The sequence below is a fragment of the Urocitellus parryii genome, chromosome 6, assembly GCF_045843805.1.
Source record: "Urocitellus parryii isolate mUroPar1 chromosome 6, mUroPar1.hap1, whole genome shotgun sequence".
Classification (NCBI taxonomy): domain Eukaryota; kingdom Metazoa; phylum Chordata; class Mammalia; order Rodentia; family Sciuridae; genus Urocitellus; species Urocitellus parryii.
In genome coordinates, this window is record NC_135536.1 from 122,295,811 (window position 1) to 122,323,765 (window position 27,955).

Sequence of the window (27,955 nt, forward strand, 5' to 3'; positions counted from 1 at the left end):
GAGTCTGGTTCAGATGATTGCACATTTTCTCCTTACATGCCATGTCAAGTGCCCAGTGTTGGCTACCTGAGCCCAGATTCTAGGGATTTCCGGGAGGGATGGGGACTCATCTGAGCATGTAATGCCTGTGTGACTGAAATTGTTGAAGTTCCACATTTCCCAAAGAAAGCAGATGTTCCTCATAAATCACATTATTTGCACAAACTATCTAGAAAACTGGTATAGCATGGTTCAATACCTGACATTTACAACACTCTGATTAGTTCTAACATTTTAAGAGCTTGGTCAACAGAAACCAGGCAAGGGCCATTCATGAAATAAGACCTTTTAGGGAATGTACAAGGCTTCAATAACTCAGGCCTGCTGAGTTCACTGTTTTCTGCACAGCTAATAGCTCAATCTAGAAATCAGTCTTGTAAATAAGGAAAGACTGACAATCAGATAAAAACTTGAACAAAGAAAAAATTTGCTTTTTCATGTATAGCTCTTCACAAAAAGGCCAGCATACAAAGAAAGTACTTTTCATAAAGTAAAGAGAATGATGTATGAGACTCATTGTAAATTATAAGTAAAAAGTATTGAGACTTGAAAATTCTTAGGCACAGCATAAATTAGTTTCCAATAAAGCAAAATGAAATGACTATTAAGTTTATGAAAAAATACCCACCCATCCATAAGACAAATGCAAACTAAAGCAACACTGAGGTAATATTTTTCACTTATCTGATTAATAATTGGCATGGGAAATCCTTAATTTTATATTCTTTGCAATTATACATGCACTATTTGTACCAAATGCAAATATGAATAGTTTTCATGGGGATTATTTTGGCATTCCTTAAAATTCCAAATGCAAATATTCTTTGGCTAAAGGTTTCATTTTTTAGGAATTCGTGATATAGATAAACTCATAATTATGACGCAACCTAAGTTAGGGATAGCAAAAGATTGGGAAAAAATCTGAATGTTATTAATAGGACACTGGTTAAATAAAATATATCACATATATGTTAAAACTACTGGATATGTTTTAAGCTTCATGATGCATATTGCCACAAGAGTAAAATCCATTTTTGACCAAACTCTGAAGACACTACAGTTGTTCTAGGAGTAAAGACTATCATCCATTCAGGTGTTTTATACTTGTTAGCTGTATAGAACCTTAGATGGCTTTGAAGTTCCTTATGTGTAATCATTTGAGTTATGAAAGATGTATAGAGGTTAGGATTTATTTAGGTATAACTTGTTTTCTAAGACCAGAAAAAAATTGGGGACATAGCTATCATGGGGTTATCTTTCATTACTCAATCTAGTTTAGAAAGCACTTACCAACCTCATTGATTCATGTTCTGCATTTTTTGTTTTAAAGACAGATGCACATTATTCCATACTGTCACTCCTTCTGTGTCTGTCTGATTCTCCTTCAAACAGCAATTATGTGGAAACACCAAGAGAGAAAGAAGTGGGTATGTTACCAGATGGTTTAACATAAGAAATAAAAGAGAAACTGATTTTATTGCTTAATTACTTAGACATTGAGATTTTATTAAAAGTCGTAAAAATCTGAAACTATTTCTGTTGCTTTGGATGCCATTGCAAATTTTCACTTAAAATACAAGTTCTGACTTTGTACGTTAAACTACCTTTGTTCCATAAAGAGAAATTCACTTTTGAGAATGAGTTAATTAAAATGTAAAATGTATTAGAGCATTAATTTGTTTCAAAGTTTTGAAGTTTTGTTTCCTGAGTGTGTTTTATTTTGAGGTTTGTTTAGACTTTTTTCCTGCAGTTTTGTGGTTTTTTTCCCAGATATTTATGATAAAGCTGAAGAGATTCTTCTGTTGTATTTCAGAAAAGAAAGATGATTTTGACTGGGGAAAATACTTGATGGAAGGTGAAGAAATTGACCTTGGTCCAAATGTGGACACACCAGTAAGTGGCATTGGTTTTGCTATTGAAAATGTAAATACATGCCTAGGTGATATAGATGATTTTGGTGGGTCCTTCTGTCCTGAAGCATCCTAGCTGAAACAGGAACACTCAGCACTGGGTAGAAGTTTATTATGAAAGACTACTTAAGATTCTGTACTGGGAAGTTGAGTGGGGTAAACTCAACTATCCCTTAAACAGCAGTGATCTTGGATTTTTTGCCATCCAAAATCATTCTGTTCTTAAAATAGGCGCTTAAAGTTTTTTTTTTGTTTTTTGGGTGTTTTTTTTTTTTTTTTTTTTGGTATCAGGGATTGAACCCAGGCACTGAGCCATATCCTCAGCCTTTTTTTATATTTTATTTAGACACTGGGTTTCACTGAGTTGCTCAGGACCTCCCTAAGGTGCTGAGTCTCTCCTTGAACTCGCAATTCTCCTGCCTCAGCCTCCTAAGCCACTGGGTTTATAGGTGTGTGCCACTGTATCCGCAGCACTTACAAGATTTAGGGAAAAGTTTCATTTGGTTTTTTGCTTTTCTGTCCGTGTTGCTTAGTTTTTTTCTTGTGAAATCCTTCCAATTTTTGTTTTTCTTGTGAAATCCTCTTAATTTTTAAAGTAAATAGCTCTAACTGTTGTACTCTCTTTGAAATGTGTATTTCCTTTTTAAATCAGAATTGGTCTGACGACAGTGAAGAAGAGGATGCTCAACAGCCCTTAAGCAGGGAGGACTCTGGGATCCAGGTGGACAGGACCCCATTAGAAGAACTAGATCAAAATAGAAATCTGGGGCCCCGAGTCAGTTGGAAAGGTATTGTATGTCATTGGCTGCTGGCGTTTTCTGGGATACTGGTAAGGTCTGCCCCTACTTACAAAATAAATCTTAAACCATTAGTAGACTTGTTTATACAGTGCCTAAAATGTAGCACTATAGCAATGTCTTGGTTTTGCTCCTCAACACCACTTAAAAAATAAAAAGCAGTAATCTTGTAGCACTATAGAATTAATATTGAAAAGGGATTTAGAAAGCAGGCTTTTTTTTTAGAATGCAGTGCCTCACATGTGCAAGGCAAGCACTCTACCACTGAGCTATAGCCCCAGCCCTGCATTTTTTTAAACAGTTCTGATAACTTTTTTAGTTCTAAATGTTCCTATTTATTTATTTATTTTTTAATTTGCTGATATTAGTGTTTAAATAAATAGAGCTGTACTATTTACTTTTTAAATGCAAACTTTTTCAGTCTTTTTGTGAGGAACTCTGAACTGATAGAGTCTAAAAAGAGCCAGAAGCAACTTTAGAGATTAGATCATCCATTTCTTTCTTTTTTTTTTTTTTTAATATTTATTTTTTAGTTCTCGGCGGACACAACATCTTTGTTTGTATGTGGTGCTGAGGATTGAACCCAGGCCGCACACGCATGCCAGGCGAGTGCGCTACCGCTTGAGCCACATCCCCAGCCCTCATCCATTTCTTTGTTTCTTTTTGGAGATGAGGAAACAAAGAATGGTTTTCCCATAGCTGCAAACTGTGAGGCCGATACCAGCAGCCAGGCCCTGTCCTCTGCACTTGGATCTTGCCAGATAGGTACAGAGTATTTAAAGCTGACTCCAGGTCTCTTGATTTTCTGCTTATACCTCCTTTTTTTTTTTTTTTTTTGACTTTTGAGTTGGACCTCCAGGGAAGAGAGTCACTTAGTTCAGAGCACATTATCATCTCTAGTCTATTTTAGGGCTTTTTACTTTATTTCCTTTTCTTCTGTTTCTTTCTTTTTTTTTTTTTTTTCTGATTCTCTTATTTCCCTTTCTCTGCCAACCCAGTTATAGATACTATTCGAATGTATTTGCTATCTGTCTTCTTATTAATGAGTTCTTGTGAAACACATGTACGTGTGTGTGTGTGTGTGTGTGTGTGTGTGTGTGTGTAATACATTTAAATTACATAACTAGGGGTTCTGGGGTGGAGTGCTTGCCTAGCTGCTCGCCTAACATGTGCGAGGCCCTGGGTTTGATCCTCAGCAACACATAAAAAATAAGTAAATAAAATAAAGGTATTGTGTCCAACTACAACTAAAAAATAAATATATTTTTTAAAAATTACATAACAGGTATTAGATTATGTGTAAATTTTCTTCTATTGATCTTTTCATTCAACTTTGTTTTAAAACCTGTCCATGTTTGTTTCTGCCTGCTGTGTAGTATTCCAGTCTGCAGCTACCATATTTCTGTCACTTGTTCCCTTGATGATAGGCCCTGAGTTCCTCTGCAATCCCAAGTTCTCTGCCTGTCCTTGACCTTTGTGAGAATTTGGCTGGGATACAAGTTTCTTCTCTTATAATCTTATCAACACTTGATAAGATCCATACTTGGGACTTGGGAGTTGTTTTCATATGCATGAGTCTGACTACTAGTGATTTAGGGACAGCTCATGTTATTTTTTTTTGTCTGGTTCTTGCCCTTCTATGAATTGCTTGCCCATTGATATCATTTACTTGCTTTTCTTTTGGACATCGTATCCTTTATGCTCTCCCCAGCCCCCAGAGATCTTGGCAGATATTGATATTAATTCCCAGGTTTTAGATGTTGCAGGTATCTTTTAGTCAGTCATCTGTTAACATGAAACTCCTCCATGATGGTGATAGTTTTCTGGTATCAGCTTGAGTATGTGGCCTTTATCAGATTACAGCAATTTATCTTATATTTCTTTTTTTAAATAAGTCTTTAATCACAAATAAATATTGAATTTTATCATATGCTGTTCTTTTCCTGAGGCAATTTCATAATTTTTCTTTTTTACCTATTACTACGTTAATAAATTGTTGGATATTGAATCATCTTTGAATTCCTAAGCTAAACTTCTTTGATTGGGTTTTTTTAGTACCTTATTAGGTTTTTTAGGTATTTTTCAATGTCCCCCCCCCCCCCCCCGTATTGGGGATTGAACTCAGAGACACTCCAGTGAGCCACATCCCCAGCCCTTTTTTGCATTTTATTTAGAGACAGGGTCTCACTGAGTTGCTTAGTGCTTCTATCTTTTCTCTTTCATGAATTATTTATCATATTTTTACCTGGTTTACCATCATACTTATATTAGCCTCATAACTTTCCCTTATTCTCTTTTCTGGAACAACTTGTGTAAAATAGAGATTATCTAATCTTTGGAATTTAGTACAAGTCTTAAGGCTTTGGGGATGTTTGGAAAGATTTTCTGTTACCATTTCAATTTCTTTAATGCTTATTTGGACTATTTGATTTTATCATTTATCATTTTATTCATGGAGTCATTTTAAAATTGAGCAAATGTTTTTTACTTTCTAGCCAATGGGATTTAATTAAATATTATGTATGAGTTCTGTGTATGTGGTTTTAAATATGTCATGTTAAAGAGCCATTTTCAGGTGTATTCTGGAATGGAGTTGTAAGTCCAAATATCATGACCAAGTATTATTATGTTAACTTTTATAACCTATACTTATTACATTTCTTTCCAGCAGATGAGCCAGATGGCCGAAGCTGGTTAGAACAGCATGTGGTTCATCAGTACTGGACAGCCAGACCCTCACGAATTCCACATAGTTTGCATTTACACTCCAATTTAGCTGCTGTATGGTAAGAAGTTAAACTTTTCATTTAATGTAATGAAAGAATAAAATTTGATGTTTAGATATTTTGCTTTGATTTGTGATTTAAATCAACTACTTACCTGAAATCTAAGCTTGTTAGTTGTTGTTTTAAGACAATTCTAATTGAACAATTTTTAAATAATGATTTAAAACAAAAGTACATTTACTGTTTTTCAGAAGACACATTGCATAGTCATAAACATTTGCCTAAATCAGCAATAAACATAATAGTTGGAAACACTCTGAAAATGTTTCTCTGAGAGTATTTCAGTGTGTGAAAATGAATATGGAGGGCATTTATCATTTTATTTGCTGATTGATTACTAGCTGAGGTAGCACAAACTTGCATGTGTTCATTGAGGTAAGTAATTTTACCAAGTTAGAAACTTAACAGTTGACATTTATGTTTGCTCTCTACTAGGGATCAACACTTGTACAGTAGTGATCCATTGTATGTTCCAGATGATAGAGTTTCTGTTACTGAGACACAGGTTATTCGGGAAACTCTATGGTAAGATTTCTTAACTATTTGGTAATAATTTCTTAATTTATTAGTGAGAAGCAAAACTTTTTGTAAAGGAAAGTGCTCAAAAGTTTTCCACATGCAAACTAGAAACGGGCCCTTAGAGATGAAGTTCAGACTTTGGATTTGACTCTGGAAATTGGAGATGTTGACATTTGCTTCTTTTCCATTTTAAGTAGTTTAGTATATGATTTTATTGAATTAGGACATCATTTTTTTTAACTGTCTGAGCTCAAAGCAAAGTTTATTGTTGACTCCTTTTACTGGCAGTGTATTGATGAGAATTGCCTGTACCAAATCCTGTGGCTGGGAATCTAACAAGGCTTGTAGTGCTGTTATGGCTGAGTGCCCAATCTTGGTGCTCCTGCCAAAAAGTGTGGGCTGACAGTTTCAGGCCTGGGATGGTCTCTGGGTCATCAAATATGTGGGAAAGGTGCTTTGATAACACTGTTTCAGACTTCTCCCTAAGATGATGTTGAGATATCTTGAGTCTTAAGGTAATCAAAGATTGATGTTTTTCATTTTTTTATCATCTGACCTTTTTTGTCCCCTAGTTCTGAATCTTTAATTAAAAATTTCTATAATGGATATTTTTCTAGACTTAACATATGTCTTTTATTTCATTTCAGGTTACTTTCAGGGGTAAAAAAACTCTTTATATTTCAGTTGATAGATGGGAAGGTAACTGTGAGAAACAATATTATAGTAACTCATTTGACACACGTAAGTTTTTGTATTTATTTTAATTTAAGAATTCAGCTAGGAGCTGGGGTTGTAGCTCAGCAGTAGAGAACTTACCTCATACATGTGAGGCACTGGGTTTGATCCTCAGTACCACATAAAAATATATAAACAAAATAAAGATATTGTCCATCTACAACTAAAAAAAAAATATTTTAAAAAATCAAGCTAAATAATGGGATTTATATACACGGTGGCAGTATAACTTCAGAATATTTCACAGTGTTGGAATTAACTGTTAAATTAATTAACTTTAAGTTCCATAAAGCAGAATTAAGTTGTGCATCTTTACAGTACATAGGCCATTCTTTAATATTGTTTCTGACATTTTATTTCCATTTGTATTGTATTTATTTTTTTCCCTTTTATTCTGTATTGGGAATGCTACATACTGCAGTTGTTTTACTTATAGTTTATATGTATTTTTAAAAAGTATAAGTACAGGCACAGTGGCACATGCCTGGAATTCTAGCAGCTCAAGAGTCTGAGGCAAAGGGATGGTGGCTAAAAAGTATAAGCCACAATTTTGTATTGCATAGAAATTTATGCTCATTGTTTCTCTTAAATATAAAACTAGATGTTCATCATTGTACTGCTTTATTTTCTGCTAAACATGGTGTTTAAAGAGTCACAAAAACAATATTTTACAGTTAGGGGGCAATGAATTTGAATGTTTATGGAAGTCTGACTTTATATAATTGGGGTTTGTTTCTATGATAGAGCTGTTTACGATCTGTGCTGGAACAAATTGCAGCATATGGCCAGGTTGTATTTCGACTCCAGGAATTCATTGATGAAGTCATGGGACACAGCTCCGAAAGCCCATTACCTGGAAGTGGTTCCATTCCTAAAAAGTCAACCGAAGCTCCCTTTAGAACCTACCAGGCTTTCATGTGGGCCCTGTACAAATATTTTATTAGCTTCAAAAAGGAACTTACAGAAATTGAGAAGTCCATCATCAATAATGGTATTTAAATATCCTTTAATTTATAAGATATATAACTCTTATTTGAAATACCATTTAAGTTATTTAATAGTATAAGTTTTGAAAGTTACGTGGCAAATAAATAATTCTCATGCATTCAGTTTTTAAGTTATTTTTGAATTTATAGTTTTAAACCTTTCATATTCCTAATCAAAAAGTGTAGAAGGATTTAAAGTGAAATTGTTTTTCCTGTTCAGTTCCCCAGCCAATCAATTCCCTTCCCCAGAGATACCAGATCCTCAGCTTCTCATGTACCCTTCCAGAGCAGTTTAGACATGCGCATGTAGTGCAGACATAAACAAATACCTGGTAGTCAGTACACTACTCTCTTCAAGTTGTTTTCTGATTTAAATTTTGAGGGTTATACCGTAAAAGTATGTGAGAACCTCCTAGTTCCTTTTTATAAATTGGTATATCATTGTATGGCTGTCTCATAGTCTTAGCCCCCCTTGATGGACATTTAGATTATTTCTACTCTTTTGCTCTTACTTTCCCAGCTGCATGATAACCACTTACACATTTTAGTAATCAGACTCACAGAGCATATTATCTGTGGGGTAGAGTCTTAAAAATTTAATTGCTGAATCAAAGAGTATCTGATGGCATGTGCGATTTTACTAGATTTTTTTCACCTTGCTCTCCAGTGAGGATAGATAAATACATTTCTGCTCTTGCTAGCAACATATATAAACTACCTCTTTCCTCAATCTCTCAACAACAGTGTGTTATCACACTTTTTGGTCTTCACCGGTATGACCAGGATTAAATAGTCATCGGTGTAGTTTTTTGGGGTTTTTTTCTTTCTTTTAATTCCTTCTATTTTCAACTACTGAAAAGAGTGGTGTACAGAGTTTACAGAGTTCTCATGTGCCCATCACCCTTCTTCCCCCAGTGGTGAAACTTTATATAATTACAGTGTAGGATCAAAACTGGGAAAGTTATATGGTATAACACAGTACCCAGTCTGTATGGGGTCACCAGCATTACATACTTGGGGTAGTGGGACATAATATCTTTGTGATCTTGCCATTTTATCTCTTAAATCCATACACCCACTTCCATATCCAGGACAAGGAATTGGGCCTGCCACATGGGAATTTGTTCAAGCTGTGCCACTCCTTTGTAGTCACAGCCTCCTCTGCCCCCTCACTAAAATGGTAGACCACATAAAGGAGTCTATTCTTATTTTATCCATATATAGTTTTAATTCACATTCTTTCATTATAAGTGAGGTTGAGTGTCTTTCCATTTGTTTAAGAATCACTGTTTTTCCCTTTCTGTGAACTGTAGATTTCATGATATATTATTTTTCTGCTGATTTGTCTTTCTCCTTGACTTCAGGGGTTATATTTTCCTGAGGGAAATTGACTTCTTGTGAAATTAAAACCTGTTTGGCCATGCCTTTTCATAAGCCAAAGAAGTGGCTTAGCATTGTTAGCAATTATATCATATTTTGGACCCAGATGTTTTTCCTTGCTGTTGAATTTGACTTTATTGATGCTTGCAGATACCACCATAACTCTTGCAATAGTAGTGGATAAGCTCTCACCTCGATTGGCTCAGCTCAAGGTTTTGCACAAAGTGTTTAGTACTGGTGTAGCAGAAGTTCCCCCTGACACTCGGAATGTTGTCCGGGCATCTCACCTGCTCAATACCCTGTACAAGGCTATTCTTGAATATGACAATGTTGGAGAAGCCTCTGAGCAAACTGTAAGTGGAACCTCTACTTGGTGTACAGTGCATGGTGAAGGAGTGGTAGATAATTGTTGCAGTTATTTGTTAAGTGATTTTTATATCATGATGTGTCAGACAGTTGCTTAGAGTTTTAAAGTTAGCTTCCAAATTCAAGACTGTAGGAAACTACCTTTTTAGTTCTAGTTGCCAAGATCTCCAGAAGAATGAGGCAAAGACAAAGCCTCTTGTAGATACTTGTATTAACTCTTTTTTACATAAAAAACACACCTTTATGATAGGAGGCATCTAAAGTAGTAACATTGATAGAGATAGTAGAATGGTGACTACTGGGGGCTGGGGATGGAGAATGGGGACTTGTTTAATGGGTGCAGAGTTTCAGTGTTACATCATAAACTAGTTCTGGAAATCACTTAAGTACATTTAAAAACAGTTAAGGGCTGGGGTTGTGGGTCAGTGGTAGAGCGTTTGCCTAGCATGTGTGAGGCACTGGGTTCGATTCTCAGCACCACATATAAACAAAGGTCCATCAACAAATAAAGAAATATTTTTTAAAAACTAGAGAAGTCCACTCACTTTTTTAAAGGCATTTTGGAAATGTTTAGGCCTCATCTCACCTTAATAGCAAGAGCTCAGAGCACTGACTGTGCATATTCTGCTCCATAGGTCTCCCTCCTATTCTCTCTCTGGGTGGAAACAGTGCGGCCATACCTGCAGACTGTGGATGAGTGGATTGTGCATGGGCACCTGTGGGACGGCGCCAGGGAGTTCATCATACAGAGGTGCAGCCAGCCAGCAGCACGGGGAATGTTGGGTGTTGGCTTCACTTGTTTGTTTCCATGTCAAAATTGAGTGCTCCAAGCTTCACATGGTACTGAGAGTATACAGTTCAAATGACAGAGCTGTGTTGCCATCATAGCATAGTTATGTTCTATTTGATCTATAGAAGATGTATGATACTAGCCAATTAAAAAAATTTTTGTCAAGTTCTATGTCACTCACAGCTTTTCATAGCAAATTATATTTTTGAATGATTTTAAAATGTACACTGCTTCCCATAAAATGAAGTTAGATGATATGAAATGGTTCTAATTATTCCCGTTATAAATTATCAGTAAGATAAATGATATGAAAATATTATAAGGGGGCTGGTTGGTGGCTCAGTGGTAGAGCACTTGTTTAGCATGTATGAGGCACTGGGTTCAATTCTCAGAACCACAAATAAATAAACGAATAAAATAAAGGTTCATGAACATCTAAAAAAAATTTTTTTTTAAATAATAGGATATGCCTCTAATATATTTATTTCTCAGAATAAGCAACAAATTCTTATCCTTTAGCATAATAATTAATATAATAAGTAAGGAAAATATTAATCCATTTATAATGATTCCCCTTCCATAAACTTATTTTTCTGGCAAAATTTTATAAACTGCAGGGGACAGCTGTACTCTGAATAGTTTTCAGTTATGCAGTCTGGTTAGATTGTGATTTCTATTGATAGCTATCCATTGAACACCCCAGGAAAGGAACCTTTAAGTCCTGGAGCCTAGAAAGATAACAGTTTGCACAATGTTCTCTTTGGAGGAACCAGCCTTGCTTCAGCTGAATCTTAGTAAGATTTATATCTATGCTAAGATATATAAAGATATATATCTTATGTATATTAGATACATATATCTTTATATATCTTAGCATAGATATAAATCTTATATCTAATTTTATATCTATGCTAAGTCCTGTTTCATCAGCTCATAGGAGAATTTTTGTGAAAATTGGATTCTGATTTTTCTTCTAAGGCAATGAGTGAGTTACAGTTTAAAATTTGTTTGAATCTCCTTAGGAACAAAAATGTTCCAGTAAATCACAGAGACTTCTGGTATGCAACTTACACATTATATAGTGTATCAGAAAAGACAGAGAATGAAGAAAAAATGAATGACAATGCTAGCGCAAGTTCTGGCAGTGACCAGGGTCCCTCCAGCAGGCAGCACACCATGGTGTCCTTCCTCAAGCCTGTCCTCAAGCAAATCATAATGGCCGGCAAGTCAATGCAGCTGTTGAAGAACCTGAGGTGTGCGGAGAGCACTGCGAGCCAGGTGGCAGCCAGAGGTAGCCCATCTCTACCCCACCATCCTCCAGTCCACTGCTCCCCAATCACTCATGTCACCCTGAGAGTCCTGCTATTTCGTAGTTTGAAAATCACTGGAGCTTTTTATTTTAATGGAATTTACACCATGATTGAATGAATAATCATGGTACTCTTGATTGAAAAACTGATTGTCCTCATTGGGAACTTTTAGCATTTTGTTTAGAAAGACAGTAATAATAAATTCCTCACTCTCGATTCCTCAGACCTGGTTCTTTAAAAATATAATTTTCTCACATTTCTTGGTTCAGTGCAGTGTTAACTCTTGTGCACCATGGCCTCTGGCAGAGAGGAATTTTCCAGTGAGCAGTTCAGACTTGATTATAGAGTTTGAGAAAATCTTTATATGATTTTTGTGTTTTTTTTAATACAATTTAAGTAATTTACTTAAATATTTATCAGCTGACTAGAAAGGCTTAAAAGTCAGATGTGACCAGATGTGTTTAGCTTATAAATCACCTCAGTATTATTATATTATTTCAGTTTATCATATCTACTTTAAATAATATTTTTACATTGCACAGTATTTTTTTTTAATTGAACAGTAAGCTATTAAGAGCTATCCAGGGCCAGTGTTGGTAGGGTTTTTTCCAGTGAAATCTGATTCCTACAAGTCTTATTGTAGTATTATACAGTATGGTAGTAAATTACCTTTCAAGCATCCTGCTTCAGATATTAACTTTGTTCAGAATAAAATCAGCTTATATGTGTGATATTTAACCATGAGCTTTTCAGTTGTTTAACAGGATATAATATGTTTAGTTTTGCTGTACAAGTGTAAAAGAAATAGGGATAGTCCTTCATAAACCAAAGGAAAATACCAAGCTTTATTAAGATGAAAGTCTTCCATATTTGTTGATAGTATTTAAGAGAACACGATTTACCTTACATATTTCTTCATATTTCAGACGCAGACAGAAAAAGCTTATACACCCTCTTTCTGGAATCTGTACAGTCACGTCTTCGACGTGGAGAAGATTCCACTCCACAGGTCCTTACTGATCAACAGGCAACCAAAGAGAACCTAATTAAGATGCAGTCCATAGCTGAAAGGCATCTTGAACTGGATGACATTCATGACCCACTGCTGGCCATTAACTTTGCAAGGTGATACACACCTGCAAGATTTTCAGTGGTTGAAATGGCAACATCTATACAATATTTAGTAACTGTTTATTTCTGCCAGGTAGGGCTTTCCAGAATTAAAAACAAAAACCCTTGTAGCCTCTCCTTCCTAATGAACAGAATGCAAGAAAATATGCCTTTACCTATGTAAGATATATAATTGGTCCTTCTCATTGTGTGCAAAAGTTTACAAATTTGGCCTTGCTGGTGTCTCTATACCCTTAGGCCCCAAAAAGTGCTATGGCTTACCCAAATATGCTCCTGAAGTCTGGGCAGACATTGGGCACACACTGAGTCAGGGTCTTCCTGTGCATAAAATGTGTCTTGGGCTTAAGATGCTTTTAGGCACTTAGCTCAATGGAATAAGCCATTAATGTCCACATGGTATCATACTGTCTGATGACCAGTATTTGCTGCATGCAACCCTAATGGAAGGACCAACCCCAGAACCTGACCTTAAAGGTGGCAGCAACTCTGAAAGGATGTTTTGGGGAGAAAGGGTTTTCTTCCTGTAAGAATCGCTAATCTTAAGACAAAAGGTAAAAGTAGGACTCTGGGTTTTAAGAGAATTCTGTTGACAACAGCGCATGAAAATTGAAGCCTCACATTTTTATTTTCAAGGTTGTATTTGGAGCAGAGTGACTTTCACGAGAAGTTTGCTGGTGGTGACATATGTGTGGATAGATCATCAGAATCTGTAACTTGCCAGACTTTTGAATTAACATTGAGATCTTGCCTCTATCCTCATATTGATAAGCAGTACCTAGCTTGTTGTGGAAATCTCATGCAAACCTTAAAAAAAGATTACAGGTAACCAGGAGTAAGTTGGTTTTGGACATAGTTAGTAGTTTATTGTCCTTTTAAGAACAGTTGGGTTGTTTTGGTTTGGTTTTTCTGAGGGATGCTCAGTGCTAGGAATCCAGCCCAGGGCCTCATATAAAATTATTTAAAAATCTGTTTTCAAATTAGTTTTCATTAGAATAGGAAATCGATGTGTAGTAAGCACATATCCAGTTGGGATCAGTTAGCCATCAATATATTCTTATCTGTGTTGTGAAATTTAATTATTCACTTCTGAGAATCTGTCCCAAAGAACTTATACAAAAATGCTCATCACAAAATTGGCTATTAGGATGAAAAACATGAAACTACTTGGTAATAGATGACTAGTTCTTTTAACTGTGGTAAAGGACTAGTGTAAACTGTAAAGGACGTGTATAAAGGACTAGTGTACACATGTAAAGAACATGTGTAAACTTCATAAAATTCATAAAAATTATGTCAATACAGAGTTTTAAAAAACATAAACTGTACTTATAGCTTAAAAGGCAGGATACATATGATAAAAATTAGATATTTTAAAAATCATTGGAGAAAAGACTGGAGTAAAATACATTAACATTAACATTTTAATGTATTTTACATTAATGTAAAATACATTAAAATAATGTAAAATACATTAAAATGTATTAACAGCAGAAATTCACCATGGAGACATGGTGGCACACGCTGTTAATCCCAGTGACTTGGGTAGCTGAGGCAGGAGGATTGCAAGTTCAAGGCCAGTCTTAGCAATTTAGTGAGACCCTTTCTCAAAATTTAAAAATTAAAATAAGGGGAAAAAAAAAGAGCTAGGTATAGATGTAGCTCAGTGGTAAAGGGCCCTTGGGTTCAATCCCAGTACCAAAATAAAGAAATTCACAATGGATGATAGCATTTGGATTGGTTTTTGTTCATTTCATTTCATATTTGTGACTTTGCCTAATTTTCTATAATGTTATAGAAAAGTATTTCTTTCTAGTTATTATACTATTTTATTATTGAAAAAAGTCTTTAATATTTCTAATTTTAATAAATGTAGAATGTAAATCTATTTCATAAAGGTGGTGGTGTACCAAATCTGGAATTGATCTAGAATCCTGCCTTATAAACTTAAAAGATCTTTCTGTCCCTATCTTCTCTCCATTCAGATTGGTTGAGTACTTGCAGGCCATGAGAAACTTTTTCTTAATGGAGGGTGGAGATACCATGTATGACTTCTACACATCAATTTTTGATAAAATAAGAGAAAAGGAAACCTGGCAGAATGTTTCTTTTCTTAATGTCCAGCTCCAAGAAGCAGTAGGACAGCGTTATCCTGAAGACAGTTCACGGTAAAATATGTGAGGCACCTTTTATGTTAAGTAGTGTAAAGTAAATCATGGGCCATGAGTTTTTACATGTATTAGGCATTAGCCCCATGAGTTTTACTAGTTATTTTACATATAAGAATATCATAGTTGGGCACAGTGGCACACGCCTCTTAGGGATGGCTTAGAGCTCTTCTGATTCTTGGCCTCACTCCCTTCTACCACAAAGCTCTTCACCCTCACAAGTGACTTCTATGCTCATGCTCAGGCCCTTTCTAAGTTTCCCCAACAGATGGGCCAAGCTTCATCTCTCAAGGAATAGAGCCTTTTTTGTCTGCTCTATTTTCTAAACCTCATATCTTATATACATACATGCACATCATATGCTTTCTCCTACCATAGTTCACATTTCAGGTTTTTGGAAGTATTTCTGGCTTCCCCAAGTGCTATTTCCCTCTCTTCCATCTGTGGCCTGGCACTGATATGCTTGCTTGGTGAAGCGCTGTCTCCCCTGTACCATGAAAGTGACTGCCAGTCTGCATTGGGCTGGGAGTCCCTGGAGGAAGGAGATATGGGCTATCAGGACTGTTCTGAGAATCACATGAAATAAAGACATGGGCCAGAGTATTGCCTGGCGCCAGAACATTTCCAAATTCTGTGTTACTGGCTTGCTTTCTTGTGGGAATTCTATTTAGACCCTTCTCAGGAACACATGGATGAAGCAGTGTGCGGCACCTTGCTGCAGAAGCAGATCGCTTTCTTTCACTCTGGCTCTGGAAACCTCTGCACTCGATGCATGCCTAGCTCATTGAGGAGGCTGCCCTTCTGTTCTCTCCCCCACCCCTGAGCAAAGGAGTATATTTTCTTAGCCTGTGCCTGACTTTTACCAGAATTAAGCTCCCAGCCTATTCTCCAACTTTGTCTTTTTTTCTAATTAATTTATTATCATTGTTAAGTATCTCTTTTATAACTAGCCCTTTGTTTAAAATCCTTACTCCTCTTCCTTATTTCTAAAACTAAATTCTGTTCTCGAATACATGCTAGAGAATGAATTTGTTAGCATAATTGAATTTTATGAAATGCAAATCTCTGTTAAACGTTACATAAATAAATGCTGAAATGCTGATTGTTTTTGAAAAGATCATTTTTTATATGAACATAATATTGTCACAAACTAAACATGAAATTTTTTGTTTAGACTATCTATATCTTTTGAAAATGTTGACACAGCAAAGAAGAAACTACCTGTTCATACTTTAGATGGTCTGACCCTGAGTTACAAGGTGAGTGTGGGTATTCCTTTTACAAACATTGTTTTCTATTAAAACTGAAAATGTAAACATAGGTTCCTTTCTTTTCTCATTCTGTATTTGTTTTCATAGGTCCCATGGCCTGTAGACATTGTTATAAGTTTGGAATGTCAAAAAATTTATAATCAGGTGTTCCTTCTCCTATTGCAAATAAAATGGGCAAAATATAGTCTGGATGTTTTACTATTTGGTGGTAAGATTATTTATTTATTTGTTTGTTTATTTGTGGTGCTGGAAATTGAACCCAGGGTGTTGTGCATGCAAGGCAAGCACTCTACCAATTGAGCTCTATCCCTAGCCCCAAGATTTGTTTATAACAGATAAACTGCAATTCAATTTTAGCCCTGAAGAAAAAGATTGGTATTTTTTGATGATTTTTTAAAATGTGTAAACAGACGCCAACCTAATGTGTATTTATAGCATCAGTTTAATGGATCTAAAATAGCTGAATGAAATATCAAGTTGGGTGCACTGGCATGTACCTGTAATTAAAGCAACTTGGGAGGCAGGAGAATTCAAAGTTCGAGAACAGCCTGGGTAACTTAGCAAGATACTCAGCAACCTAGGGAGATCCTATCTCAAATAAATAAAATGGACTGGGAATGTAGCTCAGTGGTTAAGTGTTCATGGGTTCAAACCTCAGTACTGAAGAAAAACAGAGAGGGAGGGAGGGTAAAAAAGAAAAGAAATATCAAGAAGTTGTACATAGGGTTTATCTGAAATTCAATAACAAAGTAGGAATTTAGCCCAAATAAATATTCTTTTTAGAGTATGCAAAAGTGCCAAATGACAAGTTAATGGGACTTTTACATGTTTCATTACGGTGGTAACAAATGATACAGGGAACTCTTGACATTTTGTCTTCTAGTATTTTTATTTTTTAGTTTTCGGCAGACACAACATCTTTGTTTGTATGTGGTGCTGAGGATCGAACCCAGGCCGCACACGCATGCCAGGCAAGCGTGCTACTGCTTGAGCCACATCCCCAGTCTGACATTTTGTCTTCTAAAGGCACTGAAGTTGGGTCCTGGTGTGTCCTGTCATGGTGCTCCAGCAATGCCTATGCCTCATACCCCAGAATTCTCTCTATGTAAGAGTGTGGTGGGGTTTGAGCCAATGTGCTTTTCACCTATTGTGCTCTTTCAATCTTTTACAGAACTTGCAAATACTACTGAAAAATCACAATTTAAAGAAGGCCTGCTGAGTGAGCAAGACACAGTTGCTCAGTTTGGATCACAAAAGGCACCAGTAGGACAGCAGATCCATCGAATGTTCCTCTTAAGAGTGAAGCTCATGCACTTTGTGAACAGTTTACACAACTACATCATGACCAGGGTTGGTATCTGCCATCTGCCTCAGTTCTGTCACTTTATGTATTTATTTGTTCATAGAGCACAGCCTATAAAATTTTGGCAATACAAAGGAGTCCCCAAATACTTGTAACTTGTGAAAATGGGACATATACAAAATTTAATCACAGAATAAGGAGGAAAAGATGTTTTTTTAATTTACTAGCACTTGTGTCCAGAGACTACAACTCCTCTTATTTCCAGCCCTTTAGCACAGGCACACTCGGAGCTCCTCTTTCTGAATTCCTTCAGAACATGCTACATTGTACACTAAATTTCATCAGTGATGATTGCTGTCCCTGGAAAATTGATTAAACATTTAGTATCAGTCCAAATCCTCAGGGCAGGGAAAGTGCAGCCAGCTTAAATACTTTTTTCTCAGAAACAAGAAGTAACTCACTAAAAAGTAAATGAAACTACTTTTCTTACATATCTTAAAACTGGTTCCAGAGGAAGTTCTGAAAGAGAAGTTCCAATATTTGAACTGTAGCAGTTATTATTAGAGGCCAAAACTTCCTTGGCATTTGAAGTTTGCTTTAAAAAAAAAAAAACCCATCCCTTTGTGTATAACTATTCTGGTACATAAATGCTAAACCTTTCTTATTAAATGAAGGGACCCTTTGAAGCCTGTGCTTTGAGCATGAAAGATGAACTGGGTGCTCTGTGCCTCCCCATCCTGTCACCAGGCTGGCGTTAAGTTAGGCCCTTAATTATTAAAAGTGTTAAATAGGAATTTAAGTTCTTTTTAGTTTTCAGTTACAAAAACGATGCTTATATTTATTACAATTTTCCTGATAGTTTTTTTTTTTTTAATCAATGCATTTGCTAATTGATTTGATGAATTTGTTCCTTCGCAACAGGAAGCCTGTTAGTCTGAAGTTCAGTGCTGAGTGCAAGTGTCTGTGCTAAAGGCTGCTGTCAGGATCAGAACATCAACACATCCAGTCATCCTTTAAAGGAGGGTGTGATTATGAAGGAAGAATTTGTGAAAAGTAGAAGAGGCTGGTAGAAAGTTTTGTGTACAGCATACAGCCCTCAAAGATGAGATATGCTGATTAAGCTTTTTATTTTCTCTTCCAAGATTCTTCATAGCACAGGGCTGGAGTTTCAGCATCAAGTTGAGGAAGCCAAGGATTTAGATCAGTTGATTAAAATTCACTATAGATATTTGTCAACCATCCATGATCGATGTCTACTGAGAGAAAAGGTATGAGAGATGTTACCACCCATGTGGCCAGTAAGGCAGGAGGAAAGCTGGGCAAGTGGGAATTTCTATCTGCTTTGCAATTTTGTGATTATTAAGCTACTGTCCTGCACAATCTTTTCCTAGGAAGGACAGGATCAAATGAGGTTACATTACCTACCCCTGGAAGTTATATTTCTAAGAACAACATGAGAACTGTATTACCATAGTCAGCATTCCCTGTGCCTTACACCTGGATTTATTTAGAAAATTAGGTCACAATTGTGGAGCAATTGTGTATTCGGCTTAATGTGAATATATGAAATTGAATAGTATCACAACCATTGATCTGAATGGCCATCCCAGGGTGGTAGCTTGCCTTTTTGGTTCCACTGTGCTGCCAGTACCTCCTTTATCGTGTGCAACAAATGATCCATTCCAAGTGGACCTGGCTTGAAGTCTGGTGCCCTCTTTATACATAGAAGGCAGTCACTGCATTGATAAGCTTTTTCTGTGATTTAATTAAATTAGGTGAAAGTGTTGGTGTCAGTGTCCAAGCACAGTTACAGAGCCTGTGTTCTGTCCCTGATTTTGATCTCCAGGTCAGCTTTGTGAAAGAAGCCATCATGAAGGTGTTGAACCTGGCTCTCATGTTTGCAGAAGGTTGGCAGGCAGGCCTGGGGGCTTGGCAGTAAGTGTACACCTTGCCACTGTCTGTATTCTGACTGTTTCAGCTTCCCTTCTAACTGGCTTCATTTTTTTTTTCATCTTGACAACACACCAATTACCACTATAATTAAGAAGAATTTAAAAACCAAATTTGAGGGATGGAAGTATAGTCAGTAGTAGAGCACTTATCTAGCATCTGAGAGTCTCTGGGTTTGATCCCTCATACTTCAAAAAAATCGAATTTGTTCACCTAAACTAGGCAGCATCAAGAATTGTGTTTCTTTCTTTCTTTCTTTCTTTTTTTTTTTTTTTTTGGTACCAGGGATTGAACTCAGGGGCACTTGGCCACTGAGCCACATCCCCAGCCCTATTTTGTATTTTATTTAGAGACAGGATCTCACTGAGTTACTTAGCACCTTGCTTTTTGCTGAGGCTGGCTTTGAACTTACAGTTCTCCTATCTCAGCCTCCCAACGAATTTATGAGGGAGAAAACATTAAGAAAAGTTTGAGGTCTTTTCATTAGGACTGGCAAATATTCTTAGATTATGTTTTGTGTTTTGTTAATTTTTTTTTTTTTTTTTTTACAGACACCTTCAAATGTATATAGAAGTAGAGAGGACAGCATAACAAACCTGGGTGCCTATCACCCCTTCTCCCATTTACCTGTGATGACCAGTTCTGTATCTTGTCCTCCACCCACCCCACCCCCTCACTTGCTGAATCATTCTAAAGTGGATTCTGGACACCATGCTCGATTATAGTCCAAAGTTGTATTTTGTATGCTAATAGATGTGTATTTTACTTTTTAGAATGTTTGTCATTTACACGTGTCACTTAAGAAGGGAAAAGTTCCCTACAGTCAAGGGAAATGCTGAAAAGTTGAGGATTCAGGAGCTCTTCTTCCTATTTGATAATGTCACCAATTAGGCATCCAAGGAGGTTCCTCCAAAGAGGAAAATGAGACCTCAGCTCAGCCCAGGCAGGTTCTTTCTTTGCTGAAAAGAATTTCAGAACATGTCAGAAGCAAGGCACACCAAAGATTTATTTAAGGAGAGCAAAGATGTATATACCCAAGGACAGTGTGTGGGTACCTGGCTTCTCAGTGAAGAGAAGACTATGATGCACCCAGGGTTGAGCTCTCTGATAATATATATATATATATGGTTTTTCTCAGAGGAAATGTGCAAGTTCTTAGGCAAGCTTCTTTGTTTTTTGGGGAATTTTTTGGGTTGTGTTTTTGGTACTGGGGATTTAACCCAGGGTGCTTTACCACTGAGTCACATCCCTAGCTGTTTTTATTCTTTGAGACAGTGTCTTTCTAGGTTACCTAGAGCCTCACTGAGTTGCTGAAGTAGATGTCTTTGCTTGCTTTGTTAATACCCTCTCCAAGTGCAGAACTTCTTTCCTCATCACTGTGGGGCAGAGGAGAAAATCACTGCTGCATATGGTTTGTTAAACTTGAACTTTTTTTTTTTTTTTTCAACAAATTCTAAGAAGAAAGCAAGGGGTCAGGGGGACTTAAGAAGCATATGAAAAATCATCACAGTTTATGGAAGTTAGTTGATCCTGATTTATACATAAAGCAGGAAAGTGAAAAATTGTAGATGGTGAAATTTGCCTAAGTACCCACTGATTATGTGATATTTAATGTTGTAGAATATTTCTAAGCAAATGTTATGGCTCTGTTTTAAAAGAAATCTTTAAAGTATACACTTATGAAATATTTATGAACAAAATGCTTTGATATCTCAGATTTGCATCTAAGTACCGGTGGGGATGTGTAAGCAGGGCTAGTCCCCTGAGTGCCTGCCAGAGGTGGATGAAGGCACATGGGAACCGATGGTGAGGTTCTCCCTTGTGGGGTAGTTCCAATTTTAAGTTTCTCTTTCTGTCTCTCTCTCTCTCTCTCTCTCTCTGTACCAGGGACCAGGGATTGAACTCAGGGGCACTTGACCACTGAGCCACATCCCCAGCCCTATTTTGTATTTTATTTAGAGATAGGGTCTCACTGAGTTGCTTAGCACCTTGCTTTTTGCTGAGGCTGACTTTAAACTCGTGATCCTTCATTCTCAGCCTCCTGAGCCACTAGGATTACAGGCGTGTGCACCATCACGCCCAGCTTAAGTCTCTTTTTAATAATTCCAGATATTAGTGTTTTATATCCTGAAAATAAGGAATTTGTTCTTTATTTCACAGAGAATATATGCTTGTAAAAAATAGAAATACAGAATTATGTAAAGGAAAAGGGAATATCCCCAATCCATCCTAGCTCCAGAACTAAATATTACCTGGAAAAGGCATGGTTTCATGAGCTACTTTGAAAAATTTTATTTTAAAGTAAGACAGGATATTTTGTATTTTGTTTTATAATCTTCAAAGTTAGAATTTTAAATAATTAATGTACTTTTAAAATTATGCCAAAGATATTTTGTAGCCTACCTATATGTTTTGTAAGCCTTTATGCATTTACATAAATTCAATTTTCTTTCCTAGAATGGAATCTATAGAGAAAATGGAGTCTGATTTTAAAAACTGTCACATGTTTCTTGTAACCATTTTAAACAAAGCTGTCTGCAGAGGATCTTTTCCCCATTGTGAGTACATCATGTTACAATATGACTACTTTTATATTTTCTTCAGCTAACTGTGTATCATTGTTTTGTTATTGATCTCATGAAGAATTTGCTTTTCTCACCATTTTCAAAACTGGAAGGTGCCATGCCTTGAATTTTGTTCTCAGAATAGCATTGGGGCATGTGAACATCAGATGCAGATGTTCTGGGACTAATGACTTTGCTTTCTAATACATCATTTATTATACCAGTAGGTTCCTAAAGCTGAAAGAAAGAAACTGGAAGAGTAATCATATGTAGACTTTGTAACTATTCATTTCCAAAAGATTGAATTTTTTTGTAAACAATTTAAAATTTCCAAGTCTTCATCTCCTCAGAAGGAAATGTGGACTTGACAATTCAGAACCCACGGTGTAAAATATAGAATGGTCTGAGGGGGTGGTGGTGGTGGAGAGAAGAGAGAGTATTAGTCTGTGGAAACAAAAAACTAAGTAGTATGTCTTTGTCTGACCTTTTTTGTAAAGAATATTTGCTGAGTTAAACTCTTCCCAAATTTTGCATATTCAGATTGTAATATACTTATTAAGAATAACTAAACATGCCGGACACGGTGGCACCTGTAATCTCAGCAGCTTGGAAGGCTGAGATGGGAGGATCTCGAGTTCAAAGCCAGCCTCAGCAAGGGCAAGGAGCAAAGCAACTCAGTGAAACCCGTCTCTAAATAAAATACAAAATAGGGCTAGGTATGTGGCTCAGTGGTCGAGTGCCTCTGAGTTCAATCCCTGGTACACCCCCCCCCCAAAAAAAAAAAAAAGAATAGCTAAACATTTAAAAAGCACCGTGTTTTGGTTATGTAAGAGGAAACAATGATGTAGTCATCCACTCTGCTAGAAGGTGGCAGTGTGATTTGAGCAGGCTCTGGGTTTTATGTCATATCAGTCAAATGTACTTTTTCAATGAAATGCCTGGATTTTGTTTTCAAAATTAAAATGATTTGAAATAGAAACAAATCTTACTGACCTTTCCCATTTATACTTAATAAATAAAGATAATAATTCTTATTATACATTAAAAAATAAGTGTTTATTTTAAAATAGAACATGTTTAAATATTTTTCAATTTTGAGCTTATTACATACAGCCTTATTGAAACATTTAAAAGTATTTAAACTTTTTTTTTTTTTAACATTATTTTTCTTCTTCCCACAGTGGAATCTCTAGCACTGTCACTCATGGCTGGCATGGAACAAAGTTAGACATCCTCAGTGTAACGCAGATCTCAGACTTCATCTTCATACTGATATATTTACATCATATGCAGCTAAGAAGTGAAAATCTTTTTGATTCATTTTAAACACTGTTGTTCAGTCTAAACAAATGGATTGTAGATGTTTTCTCTGGATTATTGGAAAGTATATAGGGTGTATATATAAGAGTCTATAAATAATGCAAAGTGTATATAGGCCATTTACTCTTATATTTCCTACTATAAGCTATAAATTTATGATATTGATACTTTTAAATGTAAATTATATCATCTTTTGAAAATATAATTATTGATATTAAAAATAAGTCAATGTTCTTAAAGTTCTTTTATTCTTTTCTTGATGCTGCTATATATTGGTCACAGAAGTTTTTATATAGAGTTTTACATTCCATCTTCCCAAAAAGTTGTTTTGAATTGACAATCCTAAAAGAATTTATATTTTTATGTGACTGGGAGGTTCCAAAATGGAAAATATCAATAAATATATGAAGCTAGCTTCACTTAGGGCCAGTTGTTGGTACATAATGTTGTTAAGTATTTCTCAGCAATTTTGGGAGCTAACCAGTGCTATCTTGAATAAAATTATGCTTGCCATTCAAATTTTCCACATTTCCTTTGTATATTTCTTGGCATGTGAAGACCATGCAAAAAACAGATGGCTAACGTAGGCAGAGAAGCTCAGGAAGGACAGAGTTGAACTGTTCATTAGTCAACTGGATCAAACTGACATTTATAGTCATTTATTAAAGTACTCATCCCATAACAGTAGAATACACAGAATATTCACCAAGATAGACTGTATATTTTGAGCGTAAAACATACCTTAACAACTTTTTAAAAATAGAAATACAAAGTATAACCTCAGGCCACAGTGCAAATAGAATGAACAAGCAGGGATATAGGAGGCATGGTTATTCTCCCCCCCCCCATTACCGTATGGCATAACTTTTTTTTATTAGATCATTTAGTTATACATAATATTAGGAGTTTCGACATATGTTTGGAATATAATTTGCTCCAATTTAATCCCAATTACTTTGCCTTTCTCTCTCTTTCTCTCTTTACCTGTTCCCTTTTCACTACTTCTCTGATCTTTCTTCTGTTTATTTATTGTTTTTTTATTAGTGCATTATTTATATACATAAAAGTGAAACTCACTATGCTGTATTCATATATGTACATGGGAAGGTTTGGTCAGATGATTCCACCATTCCTCCCTTTTCCCATTTCTCCTCTCTCCCCCTCAATCCCCTTCTTGTACTCCACTGATACATCTTCTATTTTCATGGAATTCCTGCCAGCTTTTTCTTTTTGCTAGGTCGAAATAAGGGGAAAAAATAGAATAGAAGAGTCAGGTTTTATAGTAACTAGAGGGCAGGATGAATCTCAGGTTCCTTAGGAGGAGCATTCGACTGGTTTGGATAATTTTGTGGCTGGCAGGAAGGTGACAACTGTTAGACTCGGGACTAGGTAGAATGCCAGGTGGATAGTCTGATGGGGGTGAGAGAAGGGTAGCTCACAGGCCTTTTTATTTCCTTGAGAGTCTCAAAGACATCAAGGCAGCACATGGAATTTTAATCCTTAATGATGTAAGTATGAAGTAGGGTCTGAATTCATTCTTTTGCATGTATATATTTAGTTATTCCATCATGGTATGTTAAAAAGACTATTCTTTTACCCATTGTATATTTTGAGGGGGGTAGGTGTAGCAGGGATTGGACCCAGGGGTGCTTTACTACTGAGCTACATCCCCATTTCCCGCCCTTTTTTTTTTAATTTTGAGATAGGGCCTCACTAAATTGCAGAGGCTGGCCTTGAAACTTATGGTTCTCCTGCTCTCACTTCCCAAACAGCTGGTGTTACAAGTGTGTACCACCATGCCTGGCCCCCCATGAATTTTTAAAAATGAATAAATTATGGATGTTGTAGGTTTGTTTCTGCACTCTTAGCCCTATTGCATTCATTTTATATCTGTCCTCATGCCACTACCACACTCTCATGATTACTGTAATGTTGTAGTTTGTTTGCAAATCAGATTGTGTGAGTCCTTTAATTGTCTTCTTGATTTCAAGATTGTTTTGGCTATTCTGGACCTCTTGCATTTCCTTACGAATTTTAGGATCAGCTTGTGTAGCTGCCAAAAAGGCCAGTGGAATCTAGATAAGGACTGCATTGTCTGTTGACCAATTTAGAAGAGACTACTACCATCTTTACATATTAAATCTTCTAACCCAGAAGCATGAAATGTCTTTATTCTTTATTTAGGCCTTTAATTTTTTCAATCATGTCTTATTTTCAGTGTACAACTCTTATTTTTTCTTGTATTTATTCCTAAGCATTTTATTATAATTTGATTCTATTGCAAATGGACTTGTTTTCTTTATTTTATTTTCAAATTGGTAATTACTAATATGTAAAAACATAACTGATTTTTCTGTGTTGATCTTTTATCCTACATCTTTGCTGACCATGTTTATTACACTGGTAGGCAAGTGCATGCATGTATATGTGCATGTATGTTCCTTATGATTTTCTGTAATCGTGTCATCTGCAAATAGAAATAATTTTACTTCTTCCAATCCAAATGGCTTATTTTATTTTCTTTCCTAATTGTCCTCACCAGAAATGGCAGAACAGTGATAAATAAATCTAAGAGAGAATGCCCTTGTCTTGTTCTTGACTTAAGGGGAAAGCTTTCGATTTTCCAACATAACATAGGGGGTTTTTGTTTGTTTGTTTGGGAACCCAGTGCCTCACCCATAATAGGCAAGCACTCTACCACTGAGCTACAATCCCAGCCCCAATTTAGCTGTGTTTTATTATAGATGCCTTTATTGATTTAAGGAAGTTCCCTCAAATCAACATTGAGTATTTTTATCTGTTGGATTTTGTGAGATGCTTTTTTCTATATCTGCTAAGATGATTATATGAGTTTTTCCCCTTTGTCCTATTAATAGAGTTTATATTTTAATTGATTTTTGTATATTGAACAAACCTTGTAATCCTGTGATAAATCCACCTAAGTCATGGTGTATAATCTATTGTATATGCTGTTGCAATCAGTTTGCTAATTTTTTGAGGCATTTTACACATATATTCATCAGAGGTATTACTCTATAGTTTCCTTGTCATATCATCTTTGGCTGGCAGTATCTTTGGTTGGTAATATTGGCCTCCTTCAATGAATTGGGTAGTCTACTGCTTCTGCTTTTTGGTAAAACTTGTGAAGGATCATTGCTAATTCTTCTTTAAATATTTGGTAGAATTTTTTTCTTTTTCTCTTTAACTGGGGATTGAATTCAGGGGTATTTTGCCACTGATCTACATCCCAGTTCTTATTATCTTTGAGTCTCACTAAATTTATGACACTGGTCTCAAACTTGCAAACCTCCTATCTCAACCTCCCAAGTCACTGGGGTTCCAGGTATACCCACTATACCAACCTAAAGATTTGGTAGAATTTACTGGTAAAGAAATCTGTTCTTGAGATTTTCTTTGTGTGAAATTTATTGCCTCCAGGTTAAACTCGGGGAAAAGAGTCCCAGGGTGGTCCTCCATATGAGAGCACACAGACACAACTCCCAGGGTTCCATAGAACTACTCTGCCCTTGAAGTCCCCAGGTACTGTGAGGGGAGAGGTCGCCTCAAAGATTCCCAGGATACTCTTGAGGCCTTTTTCCTTTTTCTCCTTGCCCTGAAGATCAGCATTCCTGCTAATGTCTTGAGGGAGTGGTGCACCCTTACACAAATTTTTTTTTATTCTTTCCTGGCCAAGCTGAGACTTCCAAATCTTTTTGTTCTGCTTCCTGTTACTTCTGAGTTTCACTGTAAATCTAACTAAGAATGGCCACTAATACCTGTGATACAACCTGTGTAACTTGTTTTGAAATGTCTATCGCCAAATAAACTATTCTGTCATTCTTAATTTGCCTTCTGTAAACCTTAGCGCATGAACCCAGTGCAACCAACTGCTTTGCCTTGGTATAATAAGAATGGCCTTTAGTCTAGTTTATAATAGAATTCTCATTTCCATCTGAGACTAGTTCCCTATCTTGCCTTTTGAACCCCTACCAGAATTGCCCCAACTGCTCTCCTAACAGCATGCTAGATTTTTTATAGCTTCCTCCAGACTCTTTCAACCTCCACCCATAATCCAGTTTCAAAGATAATTTACATAATCTGAGTTATTCCTTATTAGCAGCAGCCCTCCCACTCGCAGTACCAAAGTTTATATTAGTCAGTTTTTCATTAGTCTAACAAAATTGTGAGACAGACTAACTTTATAAGCAAAAGAGGTTTAATTAGCTCAAAATGGTTTGGTTTGGGGATTTTGGGGGGGGGGGATGGTACCGGTTGAACTCAGAGGCACTCAGCCATGAGCCCCAGCCCCAGCCCTATTTTGTATTTTATTTAGAGATAGGGTCTCACTGAATTGCTTAGTGCCTTGCTGTTGCTGAGGCTGGCTTTGAACTCATGATCCCCTGCCTCTGCCTCCTGAAACTGCTGGGATTACAGGCGTGTGCCACCACTGTCTGGCTAGCTCAATATGTTAATGGATGAGGGGCTAGGGCTGGGGCTGAGGCTTAGTGCTTGTGCACTTGCCTGGCATGTGTGAGGCACTGGGTTCAATTCTCAGCACCATGTATAAATAAATAAAATAAAGGTCTCTCAACAACTAAAATATATGTAATGTTTATGGATGATATTCCCAAAT

The 27,955-nt window shown here is 36.3% G+C and overlaps 1 protein-coding gene across 2 annotated transcripts in view; it reads left to right on the plus strand.

Moving 5' to 3' along the window:
• Tubgcp5 (tubulin gamma complex component 5) overlaps nt 1-27,561 on the plus strand; it is a 38,651-nt gene extending 11,090 nt beyond the window's left edge. The window contains exons 4-23 of one of the 2 annotated variants that reach the window (XM_026400544.2): nt 1,370-1,466; nt 1,853-1,932; nt 2,602-2,737; nt 5,415-5,532; nt 5,968-6,057; nt 6,699-6,792; nt 7,531-7,777; nt 9,303-9,505; nt 10,154-10,269; nt 11,331-11,599; nt 12,545-12,743; nt 13,383-13,571; nt 14,732-14,914; nt 16,089-16,173; nt 16,273-16,393; nt 17,357-17,535; nt 18,631-18,756; nt 19,335-19,423; nt 21,896-21,996; nt 23,184-27,561. In XM_026400544.2, the coding sequence (XP_026256329.1) occupies nt 1,370-1,466; nt 1,853-1,932; nt 2,602-2,737; nt 5,415-5,532; nt 5,968-6,057; nt 6,699-6,792; nt 7,531-7,777; nt 9,303-9,505; nt 10,154-10,269; nt 11,331-11,599; nt 12,545-12,743; nt 13,383-13,571; nt 14,732-14,914; nt 16,089-16,173; nt 16,273-16,393; nt 17,357-17,535; nt 18,631-18,756; nt 19,335-19,423; nt 21,896-21,996; nt 23,184-23,230 (2,769 nt within the window). In that variant the 3' untranslated portion in view covers nt 23,231-27,561. The remainder of the gene's footprint in view (nt 1-1,369; nt 1,467-1,852; nt 1,933-2,601; nt 2,738-5,414; nt 5,533-5,967; nt 6,058-6,698; nt 6,793-7,530; nt 7,778-9,302; nt 9,506-10,153; nt 10,270-11,330; nt 11,600-12,544; nt 12,744-13,382; nt 13,572-14,731; nt 14,915-16,088; nt 16,174-16,272; nt 16,394-17,356; nt 17,536-18,630; nt 18,757-19,334; nt 19,424-21,895; nt 21,997-23,183) is intronic. The other variant, XM_026400545.2, reaches the window with a different exon arrangement.
• Nucleotides 27,562-27,955: the final 394 nt, after the last annotated feature.